At 40.5% G+C, this 19,066-nt stretch overlaps 2 protein-coding genes across 2 annotated transcripts in view; both read left to right on the top strand.

Moving 5' to 3' along the window:
• Positions 1–2,944, top strand: part of dhfr (dihydrofolate reductase) — a 17,025-nt gene extending 14,081 nt beyond the window's left edge. The window contains exons 5-6 of the mRNA XM_005745828.2: positions 175–290; positions 2,515–2,944. Coding sequence (XP_005745885.1) covers positions 175–290; positions 2,515–2,596 — 198 coding nt within the window. The 3' untranslated portion in view covers positions 2,597–2,944. The remainder of the gene's footprint in view (positions 1–174; positions 291–2,514) is intronic.
• A 7,040-nt stretch (positions 2,945–9,984) lies between these two features.
• si:ch211-158d24.2 (multiple epidermal growth factor-like domains protein 9) overlaps positions 9,985–19,066 on the top strand; it is a 39,830-nt gene continuing 30,748 nt past the window's right edge. Inside the window, exons 1-2 of the mRNA XM_005745827.2 lie at positions 9,985–10,848; positions 17,764–17,983. Of these exons, the coding sequence (XP_005745884.1) occupies positions 10,302–10,848; positions 17,764–17,983 (767 nt within the window). The 5' untranslated portion in view covers positions 9,985–10,301. The remainder of the gene's footprint in view (positions 10,849–17,763; positions 17,984–19,066) is intronic.

The following is a 19,066-nucleotide window of genomic DNA, read 5'->3' as shown; positions in this document are numbered from 1 at the left end:
GTTAGAAAATTGCACTTGATCATGTCGCGATATTATCGCAAATGCGATATATCGTTCAGCCCTAGTTTTTACTGTCACACTGGTGACTGCTACTATTGATGGTTATATAGTGAAGCACTTCAAGAGAAGCTGCAACTACACACCTTTCTCTTTAATTATGTTTTGATCATCCAGGAGATGATGGGGAGCACGGGAATGAGAAGACTGTTTGTCACTCAAATTCTGAAGCAGTTTCAGTGCGACACATTCTTACCTGAGATCAGTCTGGACAAATATCATCTGCTGCCAGAGTAAGACCGTCACACATGCTTGGCACTAGTTTATGCATATTTGTCACACATTTCAAATCATTAAACAGAACTAAAATACCCCTGAGTCACACTAATTGTCGGGAATCCTCGAAGAACAGGCCGAGGAGTTTCCCTGATGCTTAGCTTTGTCCACCCTAGCTGGAAAATCCAGAAAACTGTTTTATTTCTTATTTATCGTCCACCAGGCCCTTACTCGAAGAAGTCGTACCATTAATTAATGCTTCAATTCTTTAATATGATCAACTTATCTCTATTAATTGGCTACGTACCACAGGCTGTCGAGCTGGCAGTAGCAATCACCTGACCCATCTGTCAGCTAATTATAGGCCATTTTCCAACCTTTGTTTTTTCTCAAAGGTTCTTGAAAGAGTAGTTGTCAAACAGTCAGTCAGGTTTCAGAGCTCATCACAGCACAGAAACAGCTTTAGTGAAGGGAAAATGATCTTCTTATGGCCTCTGTCAGTTTACTTGTCTCTGTGCTTATCCTTATATTTTATTACAGTGGTTAGAGCAGGGGTGGGCAATTCAAGGCCTCGAGGGCCGGTGTCCTGCAGGTTTTAAATCTCACCTTGGGTCAACACACCTGAATCAACCGATTCGTTCGTTACCAGCCCTCTGGAGAACTTCAGGACATGTTGAGGAGCTAATGTAGCCATTTAAATCAGCTGTGTTGGATCAAGGACACATCTAAAACCTGCAGGGACACTGGCCCTCGAGGCCTGGAGTTGCCCACCCCTGGGTTAGAGCATGCTGATAGGTAAGGTGATGCACTGCAGTTGTTTGAAACATATCTATCTAACAGTCTCCAATTTGTTTGTTTGTATTGAGAGTCCTCTTCACACACTTAATTACTTGTGTGTAAAGAGGATAATTTTGGGAGTTCTACTGGATTCTGTGCTAGGACCAGTTCTGTTTACACTATACTTATGCACTATCATTAAAAGGCATAGCAAACGTTTTCACTTCTATGCAGATGATATCCAACTTTTTCAATCCATAAAGCCAGATAACACACACCAATTAATTAAACTTCAGTGATGTCTTAAAGAAATAAAGACATGGATGATCTCTAATTTACTCCTTCTAAAATCAGATAAAACTAAGGTTATTGAACTCCGCCCTGAAAATCTTTGAAATATAGTACTGAATGGGAAGTAGAGACTTCAGCGTCCAGGCCCCTCTTCTGTGGAACCAGGTCTCATTTTGAATATTTTTGCATATAGATTGGATCAGGTGACCCTGAATCCTCCTTTAGTTACGCTGCAATAGGTCTAGGCTGCTGGGGGATTCCCATGATGGACAGAGTGTTTCCCTTTCACTCACTATGTGTTTATACACCACTCTGCATTTAATGATTAGTTATTATTAATCTCTGGCTCTCTTCCACAGTGTGTCTTTGTCCTGTCTTCCTCCCCTCACCCCCAACAGGTCGCAACAGATGGCTGCCCCTCCCTGAGCCTGGTTCTGCCAGAGGTTTCTTCCTGTTAAAAATGAGTTTTTCCTTCCCACTCTTGCTAAAGTGTTTGCTCAAATGGGGTCATCTGATTGTTTTCTCTATTTTCTTTGTATTATTGTAGGGTCTTTACCTTATAATATAAAGCTTCAGGTAACTGTTGCTTGGAGTTGGCACTACCATGAGCCACTGATATTTGGAAGTTTTACTGTATTCCACCAGAATCCCATTTGTCCCATTGTGGGCCAGTGCATGAAATTCTTGTATCTTTGCAAGTTCTATAATGGAGCCGTGTGACTATTTTTGTCCATGCAAGTGTCGAGAGGGAGTATCTGACACTACACAAAAAATAATAATGCAGTGCAGTGCATCATCGCAGTACAATTTTTTTTTATATGGAAAATAATTTGTTTGATCCTCTACACCGGGCATTTTGTATAGGGTCACATCAGCCGTGGCAGTTCATCATGGAAAAACAACTAATCAACACATTTCAACTTTATAGTCAAAATACTATTTCAAGAATTATCTCAAAATTTGTACCTCCTTCTCAAAATGATCAATAGCTCTAATACTCCTTGGTACACACATAACAAAGTAAGGAAAATGTTGAAGGTTGATTATATAATAAAGTGTTATGTGAATGATGTTGAAATTGGGTATTTGAATGTGAAATAATGCACTTCCCTCTAAACTTTATTTGTAGATGAATCAAGATGCATTAAAGGTTAAAGATCATTTCTCCTACAGGTTTCCAGATGTACCACAAGAGCTGCAGGAGGAGAATGGGATTCAGTACCGATTTGAAGTCTATGAGAGCATCCAGGAATGATGAGGCAACGCAGAAATCAAAAAAGTTGATGTGATTTGTAAATGATCACCATTATGTAAATGCTGGACTTATTGTTTGGAACAGACGGCGGAAAACAAAAACAAACCTGTGTTAAGTAGTACTGGAATTGACCCACCACACTTCACAGGTGTGATGGAAGTGATGCTGGGACTAGATCTAGTTTGATTTGAGTTTGTTCAGTTTTGTTTTCTTCAAGTAACGAATGATCTTAGAAAAGGAAGAGGTATGTAAAGGTGTAGTCTCTGATCTCTTTTCTCATATAAATGTGTCACAGCAAAGTAAACAAAATAAAGTGCAACCGTGGCTTCTGGAAAGTCACTTGTTTAATTTATTTATTATTTTGTCCTCTTTCCTTTTGCAATCAGAATTTTGATCTGAATGCACAGTGGTGATGAACACATTTTGCTTTTGCAAGAACAATTGTCAATTTTAAACAACACCTTATACATTTTTGATTACCATTTGGGGGTACAGAGATTTTATTACCCAAGTAGCTTTTTATAGATTGTGTTGACTGGGATTAAATTTTTCCTGTACGATGGATTTCAGTTGCTGATATTCAAGGAATTTACTGTTGCTAATTCTATAGTTATTCAAATGAAATACATTTGAAATCTTGTATAAGATGTTCTAGATTTTTTTTTATCCCTTTCACCAAGCTGAATGCCAAGTGTGAACAACAAATTGATTCACTGATCTACATCATCAGTTTTATTTTATATTACCTTTTTGACAAAAGCTACAAAATGGATGGCTACAACAGCTAAGTTTGCTTCTTAAGCTTCACTAATAAGGGTAGGATAAAGCTGTCATTGGAAAAAAGATGTTGATAGCTACCATAGAAAATTAGTTAGAGAAGCTTTGAGATGCATGTTTTGGAAACCTAGAGTACTTTTGCCCCTTTTCTCATAGATTTACATACAATCAAAAGTGTCTCTGAAATCACAGGAGTCACTCTCTGCTGGCTATTAAAAGAATGTCACTCCTTGGCGGCCGCTTATCGGGGCCTGGAGCCTGGGGCTCGCTCGGGCCACTTCGGAGGTGGGGTGCCCCCGGCCTCTCGGCCTGGGGCTCGGTCACTCAGGCGCAGCTGGCTGCTGGCGGAGCTCACAGGTGCGTCACTGCAACTCCCCCTGGCTTCTGCTCCGCGGCTGCTGAGTGAGCCCTCATCTGGGACTCTCCTCAGCTCTTTCCGGGACAGTGGCGCAGCTGCCCCTCTGTTGGTCTTCCTTGGTCTCTTGTGTTCTGGGGGCCTCTGGATGTCTGGAGTTTTGATCTCCTCCACACCTGCTTCACGCCCTGGAGGACGGGGCTGTGGCCCCCCCACACCCTCTAGCAGATTATTACATGAAGGAACCTTTTAAAAAAACAAAAAACAAGCGCGTCCATGCTCACAGGTGTACACACGGGTGATCACACCCACAAACTACACCCTTTTTGGCTCCTACCTCAAAGCACACTGTGTTCTGTTGATCTTATGTGCTGCACAATAATGCTTAACATTTAGTATTTACTGTCATATTCCCATATATCATTGTGATGTTGTTTATTCTATTACTCTTGTTCTCTTCTGCTTGCTCTCTTTTTTCTTTCTCAGCAGGTGATCCAGGTGATTGATATATGCATTTTTTTTCTCTGCCCGTTCTGTTGGTTTTTGTCTTTTGCCCTTCTCCCCCGTCCCTCTTCTCAGCTGTTTCTCTTTCCCTCTTTCTTTCTCCCCTTCTTTCCCCCAGTCAAGTCTGTCCCGTATTCAGTAAGTGAAAATAAAATAAACAATAAAAGGTGAATCAAATGGACCATTACGGCAAGGCTGGGATGGTCAGTTTGGTAAAGTAAATCCGTTGGGTATCTTTCTTTGCCTTTAGACAACAATTCTGATGGCAAAAGAGCCAAACGGGACAGGCCAAAAGAAAAAAAAAAAAAAAAAAGAATGTTTGTTCAAGGATTGTTAACTTGGTAAATTTTTATTAGAGTGTTAAATGGCTGCAAAGTAAAGTCTACAAGGTTTCCCACTCTGACAGCTTTCAGCTGATACAAACGACCAGGCAATCGACCTCCAGTACCTGCTGGGACAAAACTGCCCCCACCCCTCTATTCAAGGCATTTCATGAATAAAAGGGAGAGAAAATTGAGCAGTGTGGAGTAAGGGTTCCCCATAGAGGGCCTTCTTTACCTGTACAAATGCCAGCTGGTACTGCTCCATTCACTGGACAAGATCCTTGGCACCTTTTGGTCAGGTCTGACCACAAACCAGTGGTAGTAACTGGCAAGCCCCAAGACCAGCCTCACCTCTTTTTTTGTTTTTGTTTTAGGAATGTACTTACCAGTTACTGTACCTCCATCCATCCAATCCAAGAAAATTTGCCAGTAGCCCCTGGATGAATAAATAAACATGAGCTGTGCCTACTCGGTCCAGGAGCTTGCTGACCTGGGCCATGGGATAAGCGTCAAACTGTGAGACCTTGTTCACCTTACTGAAACTCAGCACGTGATGAATGACTGTATATTTGCACAATTATTTCTTCTTTGCAGCACCTTTTCAATGACCTCCTGCTGCACACCACAGCTCTCTCCTCTGGGCCACAGCAGCAGAGCGACAAACCATGCCCTGCCACAGCAACAGAGGAGAGCTGCCTCCATCCTCAAAGACCCCCACACACCCCCAACACAGACTGTTCACACTTCTGCCCTCGGGACGAAGGTTTAGAAGTGTGAAATCCAGAACATCCCGACTCCACAACTCCTCCTTCCCCACTGCTATCAGACTCTTGAACAGCTGACCTATTTTAACAGTAATAATAATTTTTTCACATCAGGTCATCTTACATATCAAACCAGCATATTAAGCTCATAGCTCTTTTGCACACAAATCTATTTAATACTTCAATTTTTGTCTCTATTTATACTATTTGTATTTTATCTGTTCTAGTCCTATTTGTACATATTAACCGGCATCTGTGTGTGGACAGCAGAGAAAGAATTTCATTGCACAGAGAAATTATTTTCTTTGTACACATGACAATGCTTTGAATCTTTGAATCTTGAATTTTTTCTTAATCATGAACTATAAACATTGATGAGGTGCATCTTTTGACTTTGCCTTTATTATAGTTTTAGCATTTTGATGCTGTTAACAGTTACATACTGAGCAAATATGATGATAGCAGCTAACCTTTGCCATGCCCAGCTGGACCACAGACCTTTATGGCATTGTCAAAAGGAGCAGGAAGTGAATTCTGCATGGGACAAAACTCTTCATGTCATTATTTGTGCAGCTATTAAGGATTCTTCAGCGATACTTACCGTAAAAATAACTGTTTTGGCAGGTTTTTGGTGGAGTCTAATGGAGTATAAAACTGGGGCCCATATGTAAATCTGAACCCTTCACACACATAAGTCTTTCTAGCTATCCCCTTTTCTGTTTTAAGACTATTTCTTCGTGAAATGAAGGGAAATTGTTGAAATTAGAATTTACTTAATCTTTATTTTCCAATTGAGGTGAATTGTTCTGGAGCTGGTTCCTTTTATCCAACTCAAACCTGTCAATTCATCTCAATACTGGGAATAATGTAAAATAAATCTCAGTTTAAGTCATACACCTTTTCTTAAGCACTGCTAAATGATCATTTCCATCAGTAATGTTTTGAAACAACACTAATACTAAATAACATATTAATATTAAATAGTACCCTGAAGCACACTGAATTTCTTTGCATCATTTATTACACAATTTGCCCTGAGGATACTCTTGTGAAAGCTGAACTAGGGAAGACATAATAGAAGATATAGTACAAAAACAATGCACAGTGTATCGGCAACTGTAGCCCCAGTAACACACACCTGGGACATAAAATTAAAAATAAATCACAGGAACTCACAGGGAGAGAAAAAATTAGAGCTAACTTCACTGCAGAGATGGAGAAAGATGTAAGAAAAGAAAGGAGAAGGCAGGTGTAGACTGCTAGGTGAAACTTGATAAACTGCACATTTAAAGATTATATGTGACGTCATTATTTTTAATCACATATTGGATCTGTATATGATGTGTTTTGATCAAATGTGTGTTTTTATTTTGTGAAACATCTTGCAAAACAAACTGAGTGTAGTAGTTTTGTGTTATTCAAGTGTTGCATGACAATTCTCTGTATCTTTTGCAGGATAAGCAGTTTGGCTTGGACACAGTAACATATAAAAATATTTCTGGTGAACACCTTCAAAATATTGTCAAATTACATGAATTGTTAAATATGGTTCTTTTTTTATTTCTTTGTGTGTGTGTGTGTGTGTGTGTGTGTGTGTGTGTGTGCGCGCGCGCGTGCTTTCAGTATTTTTCCTTGGTGTAACGGATCATGTGTGTTGCTCACAGTATACACGTGTGCTACACTACCGTTTCTGAATATGGCCATATGATTCCGAGCTTTTCTAACAAACGGACTTGTTATCGCCCCATGAGGCCACTAGGGGGCAACAAACACTTGCCAATCATAAACTGACTACAAGAAATCAAGGGACCATACCCTTACTTCCTGTGGTGACCTTAAAATAAACGTCTAAACTTTTGCGTAGGCACAACCTAAACATAACGTGACTCCCCAATCCTTACTCCTCACCAGCCCCAAGAAAAGAGCAACAGCACAGTACCATTTAAGATGCTAGAATCAGTTTCTTTGCTCTGGAAGTAGACAATGCCAAAACATTAAAAAAAAAAAAAAAACTTCTGTTGAGCTTCCACAACAGAAATTTTAAAAGACAGTTCTCTAATCTAGGCTCCCTATCAATGAACAAGAGGAACCAAAGGTAAACAAAAAAAAACAAACAAAAAACGACTCACTTCTGCTGAAATGTGCTGTGCTGTGGTGAAATATTCACAGTTCACTACTTAACAAAGATTATTTACAAAATCCTCTCAACAAACATTTCAGGAGTAAATATAAATGAATACATATTGGGTGATATCTTTTTCAGCTGTACTATTGTGCAGTTGATGGTTGCTTTTTGAGAAGTAACAGAGTGAATCCTCCTGCAGGAGCACTGCTCCAGCCCACACAGCACTGGCATCCACCTCGAGTTTAAGATGGCACATGAAATCTGGAGCAGCGAGGAGAGGAGCGCTGCAAAGGAGAGCGTTAGTATCATCAACAAATTACTTAACAAGTGTCAAGTGTGGAAAAACTACTTTTGCAAACAGATCTACTGCATATACAGTAATTGAACATTTGAATTCTTCTAATGTCTTGATGCATTCTCAATCATCCAGGTAAGTAAATCTCCAAAAGTTGATTCTGTTCATTTGGACGTAGCGTTTTCAGTGGGAGAAACGTTTCGTCACTCATCCAAGTAACTTCTTCAGTCTCAGCTGACTGCAGGTTTCCTCACTGAAGGAAACCAGTCCATTGTTCCTTCAGTGGGCTGGTTTCAGTCATTATGCAAATGTACTGTTTTTAAGATTGGGGAAACATGTAGTCAGCTGTGACTGAAGAAGTCACTTGGATGAGTGACGAAACGTTTCTCCCACTGAAAACGTTACGTTCAAATGAACAGAATCAACTTTTGGAGAATTCTTCTAACCAGTACCGGGCACTGTGAACAGCTAACAAATATGAGAAAACATCACGAATAAAGGGTTTTCTTAACTTTTTTTATTTTAAAAACTTGCTTGCTATAAAATCAACATGTGACGCATATGTGTAATACTGCAGATATTAACTGTATGTTTGAAGTGGCACGATGTCCATATTTTTAGAGAATATTTGGGTGGTTAAGGCAGTGCATGTTATTACTGATTTAATAATCAATTACTAAATCAATTAGTAATCAATTATGCTGCAGAATTTTTTTCATTCTACTTTTGAAGGCACATTTTTGTTGTTTCCTTAGAAAAATTAGGAATGAAAACTGATTGTAAAATGAATAAATTGACTCATAAATAACAATCTATAAAATATAAAGCTTTGCTTTTTTGTAGTGTCACAATAATTCCATTCCTGGTGGAATTCATTTCTATTTTATTTATATAAAATTGAACTAAAGTAGCTGGGTATCCTGCAGAGAGGTTTGCGGGGGCCACCCTCAGCTCAAAGGAAAACGGCACCTCATTTCCTAATGCATTTACCTCCATCCCAGAACTGTGTTTCTTTTTCTCTCTTGTAACTCTCTCTCAGCACAGGAACCATAGGATTCACAGGAGGACACTCTGCACCCTGAGTTTTTCCAGCTTTACTCTTTTATATTTTTAATAAACCAAACATCTTCTGGTCTTTGTTAGTGGAACAAAAATGGAAATGTGTTGCTTGAATATAATTCATTTACATATTTGTTGTTGTTTTATAATAACAAGTGTCCTATAATTCTTACGGGTGAGTATTTTAATGCAACATTAAACCTGTCACTGTGTTCTAGACAATTTCACCACATGCAAGATAGGTATTGCTGAAAACACGATGAAGAAAAACAGGTATGTAAAGATAATTATTTGTTTTTATAAATTTTTTAAAACAATACAATATTAAAACCGGACTCATTTTGATTATTATGCAATATAAAAACACTTTTAAAGGAGGAGCATGCTCTGACTATAGCTCTCCCCACATCACATCTGCTGGATAACAACACTGAAGACCTGACAAACCATCTTCTTGGTAGAAGGCTTGTACAGCTTTCATTGTGGGGTTTTTTTTTTAACCATGACTAGGTGATGGTTACGCTGCGTTTAAATGTTTGATGGACTCACACGTTTTTATTAGCAAAGCCTTAGCACGGTCCCATTCGCTCATAGCCTTGCTGTCCCATTTTGGGTAAATGAGAAAACTAAAAACGGAAAAATGGTATTACTGCTTTAGTTGTTGTACATGTAGTACATTAAGCTTGCCCGCTGTTTAACCCGTGATCTTTTGCAGCCTGCGCTTTCCATGGTCAGCTTCCTGTTTGATGCTTGGCCCAAATATGCCACCATGGCACTGGTGAGGACATGGAATATGGATTATGCGGTTTCACAACCAGGGTTTAGCAAAAACGTGTTCGTTTTCACATACGTCAGGAGAGAAAATACCCATGATCCACTCAAACTTATGCCCAAGTCACCTTTATTTCACACAGAGCTTTTTATTAAGCTGTAGATTGCGTTTCAGGAAGAGTAGCTCCAGGAAATTTTTTAATGATGCTAGTAAATTTTATGACAGTTAATGCATGTGGTGTTATTAAGAGCAAGGCAATAATTGGACCTTTAGGCCAGCAATTATTGGAAATTTCCATACCTAAGCGGGCGCATACTGAGGTGTAAAATGGGACAAAAAATAATAAACTTACATTTGCCACATTATTTTTACAAAGTACCCTATCAATACAAAAAATTCATGAATGGAAACCGGTTATAATTTTCGGGGAGGCTGAGACACTTGATAATTTACAACTTATTGTCTGCGGCGTGAAAAAGGGACTATCCAATCAACGAGCGATCGAGTGCCCCGTGGGCATTTTTCCTGGGCTCCCATTGGCTCACTGGTACGTCGATCTGAGGAACGGCTCGCGCTAGGTTGCAGCGCAGGTGAAGTGTTGACGGTGGTTCATAGGGCAACAAACAGCAGTGTACGCCGCCGGGAGACATCAATGCTGGAGTACACGTCCATTCAGGGAACGGTCTGAGGAAGACCATTACTGGGGCTTACATGGAGAGCTGAGGCTGAACATGACGTTAACGTCCTTAATGATGTACATATCTCTGCTTTTACTATTTATTTTGTATGTATATAGTGGGTTTTCTGAAGCTGCGCCCCGCATCAGTACCTACGATGCGTCGTCTATCTCCGGGAAAAGCGGCTCAGCCTCCGATGCCTGGGATACCTTCCGCAACGACATGCTTCGCAGTTTACCAGAGAGCTGGTTCACTCTCTCGCCTTCAGCCGGACTCGCACCGTTGCCGACTATTGTTTCAGCCGATCCTTCCACCACCACCACGGCCATCTCCAAAACGCCAGCCACGGACCCGACACCCACCCCCACCAGCACAATTCACGCCCCTGATGTTGGAATAATCCCATACACTAAAGAACAAACAACACCGTTTTCCAGGCTAACCGGCGTGCGCAAGCGGTCCGCCGACGCGCGAACATCCCTCTTCACTCCGGAGAAAATGCTGCAGACCTTGGTGTCCATGGTTTCCCAGCGCACGGCCAACGATGCCTGGGCTGCGGATAATATCGACACATCTGTTACCTCAGTGGAGAGCAGCCAGGGTGAGTCCTGTGAAGCAGGAACCTTTGCAGATTTAACGTTTGTGTTGCGCAGTCACATCAGTAGGCTCGGATGGTGCCTCCGTGGGTATGACGCATCCACCGAATTAACCAGATTGCAACAATGGGCAGACGCCTCAGAGTGCATAGTGTGCCCCTTTGAAAATAAGCAAGAGCCTAGATGCTTCCCCTGCACAGCTCCGTTCTAACATAGGGTTTCATTTTTTAATTATTATTATTTTAGGACGAGTGTGACATATATTACGTTGTTGGGGTTGGGTGTGGGGGGCTTGAGGGGGTGTGTAATCCTGTTGTTGTTCACTCAGTTTCTCCAATTCACAGAGAATTCATCCAAGCCTTGATTCTGTATAGTCAGAGCAGCCATGTTTGCAGCTGACAGGGAATACGCTGCTCATATAGCTGCTTCATCTTCTCCATTGTTGTTTGCTTGGCATATTCAGAACAAGGCCATCCAAGCAAAATGGCTAGGCAGGCCAAGCCATGAATGAGCAATGACAGTGGGGGAGTCTGCCCCCTCCTCCTCCTCCTCTCACACCTCACACACATCTCAGCATCCATGGTGTTGTTCTCCAGTCTGCCACAAATACCGCACAAATGTCCAAAATTCACCTTCAGCAGATGGTGTGTCTTCGTGCTTTGGCTTTCTTTTGCCCTTATCCTGTTGTAACCACATAAAAATAGTTTTTATGTGTTCTTGTTCAACACTGTCTATTCCCTTTTTGTCTGTAAAAGCTTCATCCCCTATCTCCCCGGGCCACACTGTGTTCTGCTTGTAGCTTTATAGTGCACCACACACACCAACACGTACACACACAGTTGCACACCTCCTGAACCTAAGTGTAAAATTCAGGCTACTGTATTTGAATGATATTGGCTTCCCCACACCAGGGGGTCCAATCTAGTCATGTTTTTTTACAGTGACCCCTTTGTTCTCCTCACTGTGTCCTACCTGACTGTCAGCATTAATCCTAGTGATGGTGGCGGATTAAGAAAGCTGGTTGTGGTGTACTGCAGCCATAAATGGCTATTGAGAAATCTCCAGATTTGACTGGTTTGGGAGGAAAGAAGTAAAGCTTGGGTTCTGGTTGAACTGGTAGATGGGCCATTAAAGATGCACAAATGTTCAGTGGAACATTGTTAAAGAACATCTTCCATTTTGACTGTTTCGAGTTTGATTTTGGCTTAACCTTATAACAGAAGTAGCGTTATGCTAAAATATACATAAGAGGCCTAATTTGAGAGGCAACATGTTTTAGTTTCTGAAAGTGGCATATATCTAAAATACAAACTAACTCTGCTGCCAAGTGGATCATCGTTGACCTGGTGGATGCTCAGAGGTTATTTCTTGGTGCTGGATCACAACTGTATTCCAGAAATGAACACAACAAGCACAATATTCCCCAGCTCTGACCTGTTATGTTATGGAAATGGAATCCCTCAAGGTGTTCATCTGTGTTGTCAGGTACCTGCATGTTAGCAGGGGATCCTGTGGGAGCTTAGAGGCCACATAAACACCCTGGAGTCTTTGTCTTGTTCGTCAAGCCAAGAGGCTGCCACCATCAGGAAGTGCTATTTCAACAGGGGGTGGAGGCATGGGGGTCTGCTTGGTCTGCAACAGTGTTTACGCGAGTGGCCCTTTACAAAGTAACATCCACATCAGCATTATCCATTTCACATGTAAGTAGTTTTACTGTTATAGTTAGCTGTGAGTATCTATAAGTCTATAACATGGCACATAAACAAGAAAAAATTCTATTGATACTGATTAAACGTTATCAAAAAAACAGTTTGAGTTTATTTTTCTTTTCATAATATGTAAGTAATAAATATGTAAGTCTGTTTGGGCCATAAGCATTCTGGTTGGACAAAATAAGCTTTTGAATTGGTTTACCTTATTTTCTGTCATATGCACACTGTCACAATGGTGGATGCTCACATTAAAAAGGAATGATTGTTCAAATAATGAGGTTAATGTACCTACAAGTAATCCCTATCAGCTAAAAACTCAGGCTACAGCTCTAAACACTGAGTTTCTGGCTGTTTTTTGTGCTCTTGGTTATATAGAGGTAATATCCCTAATATGGTCAGCTCTCGCTATGAGCACAAAAGTGAACAGACAGTCGCTAGTAAAGCAGAATGAAACAAACAGCTTTGTCTCTGTCAAAAGGCGAACTGAGGAGGTGAGCCAGGGCCTAGTATATGTTAACTAAGAATGGTTTTCTTGCTCTAGTAGAGTTCAAGGATTGAAGTATGGAGCTAGAAATAAATGAGTGAGCAACAAAGTTAAAATGTTGAACTTTGGCTGGGATCACAGAAGCTCCACCCACCTGCTGTTCAGACCTTCTGTTCATAATTGACAGCCAATAAGAAAAAAAAGTTAGCCCAAAGAGGAAAAACAGGTTCTGCACGCGAGCAGATAAATAAAGATTTTTGAACTGCGATTCATGCAAATATACTCTACCAGAGTGCAGGAAGTGTTCAGTCAAAATGCAGCATATTTACCAAACTGCTTCCTGGATCCTTTTTCATGTTAGTGAGGCATTTAGTCATTTCTCCTTTTAAGTCATTTGATCCACTTTGTTACGTGAACCGTGAGGTCAAAATGAAACACATGGCCACGTGTCAGGTCATAAATGGAAACTTCAGCTGGCCTTGTTTAGATTTGTAACTTCAAAACCCCCGAAACTCTATTCTTGTAGCGTGAAGGCCACTCACACGACATCATCACATCATTCGGGATAACGCCTCGCTCGGCTACCTCAGTAGATTCTCTTCCAGGGCAGAGGCCCCATAGACCAATACCATGTGGTGTTTTTCCACAGCTTTACTTTGCAAAGTCTCCCAGTGCTTCATGGAAGATAATGCGTTTTGACTCTCCAAACAAATCTCAAAGCACAATGATTGTTTTCACCATAGCAAGCTCTAAATTAGGCAGGACAGGAGGCAGTTGTTTTGTTTTTCTTTTTCTTTTTTCATGGCGAGCAGTCTGCCACTGTCTGTTCCTGAATACCAGCAGCCATGCTGTCACAACCCTTTACAGCAAGTTAAATAGGAGAAAGATGAACTCTTGCTTCGGTTCCTCCTCACCTTCTCTTCCTCGCTGCACGCAGTTCCAGTGCAATCTAAATCAAACTTGCTGCCGCGGCCTCACAGAATCATCTCACACCTAGCGGAAGCTGGGTTTTAAGAATGAACTTTGTGCGTGTGTTAGGGGTGATGCATTCACTGGATCGCACACATTTTCAGGCGTGATCAGAACTGACAGTTCCTATGCGGACATTGCTGTAGCAAAGGCCCAGACTGTATATTCAACAAGCTTGCGTAACCACAGGCCTTTATTAGTTACATAAAACTCCAAGCAGCAGTGGCAGACGAGTATAATCTGAGTAGGACGCCTGAGCGGGAATGCATTAAAATTTAGCTGTCCCTTCCTCTCTTAATGTTAGTTGAGATATCGTGTGCACACCACATAGACAAATAAGAGAGCAGAACAGCATGTTTTTATGTTTTCTTTGTCTCACTGCTGAGCACAGAATGGAGACACACAGTCGAGCCTTCAGTTGCCACACCTAGCCTGAGATCAGATGAATAATAGATTGGCACTCTGTGGATTCATCCACATGTCTGTCATTACATCCTCCATATGCAGCACAGTTGCACACTTATCTCTAGACTGTCTAGAGTCTCCATGAGATGAGAATCTTGTTTTTTGTTTTTTTGAAGCATAAGTGAATTGTGCTTTCAACAAAACAGAAACCAGCCAAAGAAAGACAAGGTTTCATTTGAAAAATCTGGATGAGCAAAGTGTAACTTTGTGCACTTCTTTAGCACAACACAGTGGGCAGCTCCTAGACACAGATGATATTAGTGGACTGTGGTTCGATTGTGCAGCTTAAAGTGAACGATGGTGGAAGCCAGGGCAGCACCTAGTGTCTTCATTTCTGGGCATGCTCACATTTGGTCCATTTTCAAATTAAATTTCTCTTCCACTACCAGTTCCAAAGTTTCCAGATTCAGTAAATGTGTAAGGCAGGTGTCTGTGTAATGTTGGGCTAAACTGGTTTATGACAAATGCTAGCATAAAGACTTCGCTCTTTACAAACACAGTGCATCACGCCGATTCCATTAGCTGTGGAATGCTGCAATGACAGTGACAGCATGATCAGCTATAAAAAGGCTTAAAACATTAGGTCAAATGTTTGAACTGAGATGAGTGAAATTCTGGGTTTTCTGTTCCAGGAAAAACTGAATCAGTCACCATGGAAATAGACTCTGTAAACTTCAAAGTCTCAATTTCTTCCTCACTCTTCCCCTCTTGCTGCACCTGATCCACCTGTGTGATGCCACATTTCCTCATTCATAAAGTTGCTGTCAAAGCATAATTCATTTTACAAACACTTAGATGTTAGTGTGCTATTTTTTTTAATTAACATGAGTGCTATGACATTCACTCAGTTGTCAGTATATAAGGACAGAGTTATTATCTACTCGGAATAAAATTTTAGTCTCCATCCTGCTAACTCTGACTCTGATAGCTCCATTACTGCCTACAGAGTGACAGCCTGTTTTTGTCCACTGCAAACATCTATTGAGCCTTACTGTAGCAATCACTATTTAAAGAAAAGGGTCTTTAGACAGAGAAGACTGATCAATGATGAATCACTTGTCATATAGTAAATGGTAACAGTCATAAAAAATGCCTGTCACAGCTGGGATCTTTGAGATAAGGCTCTATAATACAACTAAATGAGTTTTTGAAGTCCGTTCTGACATTCCGCGTTAAAAATTTGTTCACAGATTGACATTCAGTCATGAAATGATGTCAAACAACATTTTGAAAGGTACATGGTCTGAAATTCAGTCTGAACATGTCTCAGTGGGTTTTTACAAACACTTGCATGGGTTAGGCCAAGTGCAAGTGGCGTCCTCACATTGACATCCAAAATGGATATGGATCACGGATTCTGACTGAGTCAGGCCCGGATCTTTGGTTCTCATCATTTCTTAGCTCCTCTGATTAGATCCATTCATAATGGCTTACTCCCTGGCACAATCTGTGCTCCTTATTTGAAATGGCTGATCCCCCAAGACTGTATTGAAGTATTGAAGTAAAATCATGTTTAGCTTTACTGATAGTACTTTTCCAAGTCTTTATTCAATGCAAGCTCCACAGAAAGTAACGTACAGCATCTCTGTTATGACTGTAAGAGAGCCATCATTTGTAAGGGAAGCTGCTGTTAGATCAGGTTAACAAGGGAACATAAAAGCAGAGTTTTTCTGTAAATCTCATTAAGGGGTTTTTATTCAGTAGTGGGGAAAATAAATAAAAAAAATTGTATTTTAAAAAAAAAAGTGAGGTTGTTATAGTACTCCAGTAGATTCGATTTTTACTGAATAAATATTGAAAAAACAAAATGATCTTTTGCTATCTGGGTAATTAACAGCAGGTCTATCAGTAAACTGTGATCTGTTTCTTCATATTTTAATCCTCCGTTTCTGACTCCTACAGTTTGAATAATTAGATTCACAAATCAAACCTAAATTAGGGTTCCAGCTTCATCTAATGACACTTCAAGTTGGGTAAAAGATGCCAGCAGACATTTATTTTTTTGTATCTATTTTTTTTTTTTAAATTAAACATTCATACTTATTATGAAGATGACATAGTATCTCAAGCTGATTATAATTACTCCTCTTCCTTGCTGTGATTTCAGGTAAATATCATAGTCAGTACTGACATGTGTTCATTTCTCTTAGGCCACCGGATTACAAATGCAGATTGTCCTTTCCACATTCATGCATGTGCAGCTGAATGTGCGCATGAACATGCTCTGAAATGACTGAACTTGCTCTGATCAGCTGGTCTGGTACAGGGAACTCAGTTACAGATTAGAGTTAATCAACTCAGAGTTTACTTTTACACTCAGAGTTTGTTGAAGGTTCTTCGTGGGGTAGGGCTCATGTCACTGGTGACCTATCTAGGGTCATGGAGAGGGTGTGGTGTAACTTTAGTGACCTCCAAATGCAAAAAGTTTCACTTTAAGTGTTATTTTTAATAAATTGCATGCTCAAACAAATGTTTTGTCTCACTCCCATTTCTCCTTGTTCCATGTTAAAGCTTGGTTCCAAGCTTGTTAGAACCTCGTTAAGATCCAACCGTACAAAATATGATATTTTTTTTGTTGTTGCCATTTTTCAAGCGCTTTAACCTTTTGATCGGGACTGTATAAATCTGCTAGCGGTTGTCACAGTTGTAGGACACATAACTGTGGTATCCAAGGAAATGGCAAAGACACTTGTTGCCGATGGGAGAGGTTTGCTGTGTAAGATATGGTTAACATTGTGAAAGGATGTATTTTAACCCAAACCGCAATGTTTTTTGTTTTTTTTACCTAATCCCAACAAAGTAGTTTGTTGCTAGACCTAAACAAACAGGGAGTGAAAAGGAGAAAGTGTTGAACAAGCAGGGTGAAACCAGGGTAAAAAAAAAAAAAAAAAATTATAGATGAAAAGTTGAATGGTTTATGACTTTGAAGGAAACATATGTATTTTCATCTTTAACACTGGCATCCCCAGGCTTCTACCTACCTACCTAAACCCCCACGCAACATTATTTTGCGTCAAATGGTGGAAGTGGAAGCTAAACTGGCTAGTCATTCATATGTATATTAGGCTGTTAAGGGTCACAACAAAAAGGTTTTAAAATCCCTGTTTTGCACATTACACAAGTCACTGCTTGTTGCATTTGAAATGTTTTGTTGTGAAATAATATTTGTGAAATAAACAATGTTCATCATTTTGTGTAGTGTGGTCAGTACTGACCTGCTTTCACTACTGTTGTCCTTCATGCGTTATTTACATTTTTTTTGTCTTTCCTGTTTTTTTGTCACACCCCAGCCACCACTCACTCAGAGATCCTTTGTAACTGCAGCAGTGACTTTGAGGGGATTTCACATCCCGACGACTGTGACAAGAGCACCGGTCAATGTTCGTGTGTGAAGGGCTACACTGGTCTGCAGTGTGAGGACTGCGAGGAGGATTACTTCACAAATGGCACCAGTGGCTGCCAGCCCTGTTCCTGCGACTCATACGGTGCAGTGAACCACCTCTGTGACAGGTAAGGCTGCTTTTTCAGTTTCCCCGCGAGGGCAGCCTCTGGCAAAAAAGTCAGTTTGTTTTGTCAACACAACTGAAGAGAGACAACTCATTTCTGTGCTGTGTCTCACTAGTAAATCAGATAAGCTTTGTTTACATATTTACTGCTTTTCTGACTAACTGTGATATAAAACGCACATGTCAACTGTATCTCTGTATAGAATGTAAGGGGGGCTGTATTTTAGCATTTTTTCAGCTTGTTTTGGTTCAGCCTTACTGCTTGCTCCAACAGTGACCAGCAGAAATAGATGTTTACATTGCCCAGAACCACATTGCTAGTATTTATCAGGTAAAGTTGAGTATTTTGTTAACTGGTGAAGGACAAAACAGAGAGAGTCAATTCTGAAGCTGTTTTGGTGTTAAACATGGTTTCTTGACTGTTGTGTGTATAAACAGGCAACAACTCTGGTGGATTTGGCATAAAAATGCAGAGCCAGATAAGCAAGTTAATTATTTTTTTCCCCTGTATACATAATCACAGCCTAGACTTTCAGGTAAGGGCAGAAGTGGCTGTTGATCAGAAGGTACAGTGGTTGGTTGACCTACTGTTAACCCACGGTCAGTGTCTGGATCTTCCAGCGTGTTTCAAAGTGAAGTTGCCCCTATGTGTCCATCAGAGTGCGAGTGTGTCCTTCTTGGATGAAGTGCTTATAAGACATAGAATGAAAGCATTGTATGAATGTGGATGGCAGGAAGATTGTAGTAGAAAGCTCTTTAAGCGCTCAGATTGTATGGGCCAGTCCACTTGATCATTAGCCAATGGCATGACTTTGTATTTTGATAAGTAGGGTGAGCCTTTTTTCTTTTTCGTTGTATTGTCCTGGAAAATTGGGAAATGGGTGCAGTGATCAGTTAAAACGTGCAAACATAAATGGAAATACAGTGTATAAGGTAAAGCGTGAAAGTCTAGACCAGGGGTAGGCAACCTTTCTGATGAGTGCCATCTAAAATTTCCTCAGAAGCCAGTGTGCCATATGATTGCATTAGCAATAAATTTAATAACGCTCTATATTAACAGTTACACACTATATAGAACCACTTTATA

This window comes from Pundamilia nyererei, unplaced genomic scaffold (assembly GCF_000239375.1).
Source record: "Pundamilia nyererei isolate P.nyererei 1_Seehausen unplaced genomic scaffold, PunNye1.0 scaffold00167, whole genome shotgun sequence".
NCBI lineage: Eukaryota > Metazoa > Chordata > Actinopteri > Cichliformes > Cichlidae > Pundamilia > Pundamilia nyererei.
This window is presented reverse-complemented; position numbering and strand designations above follow the sequence as displayed.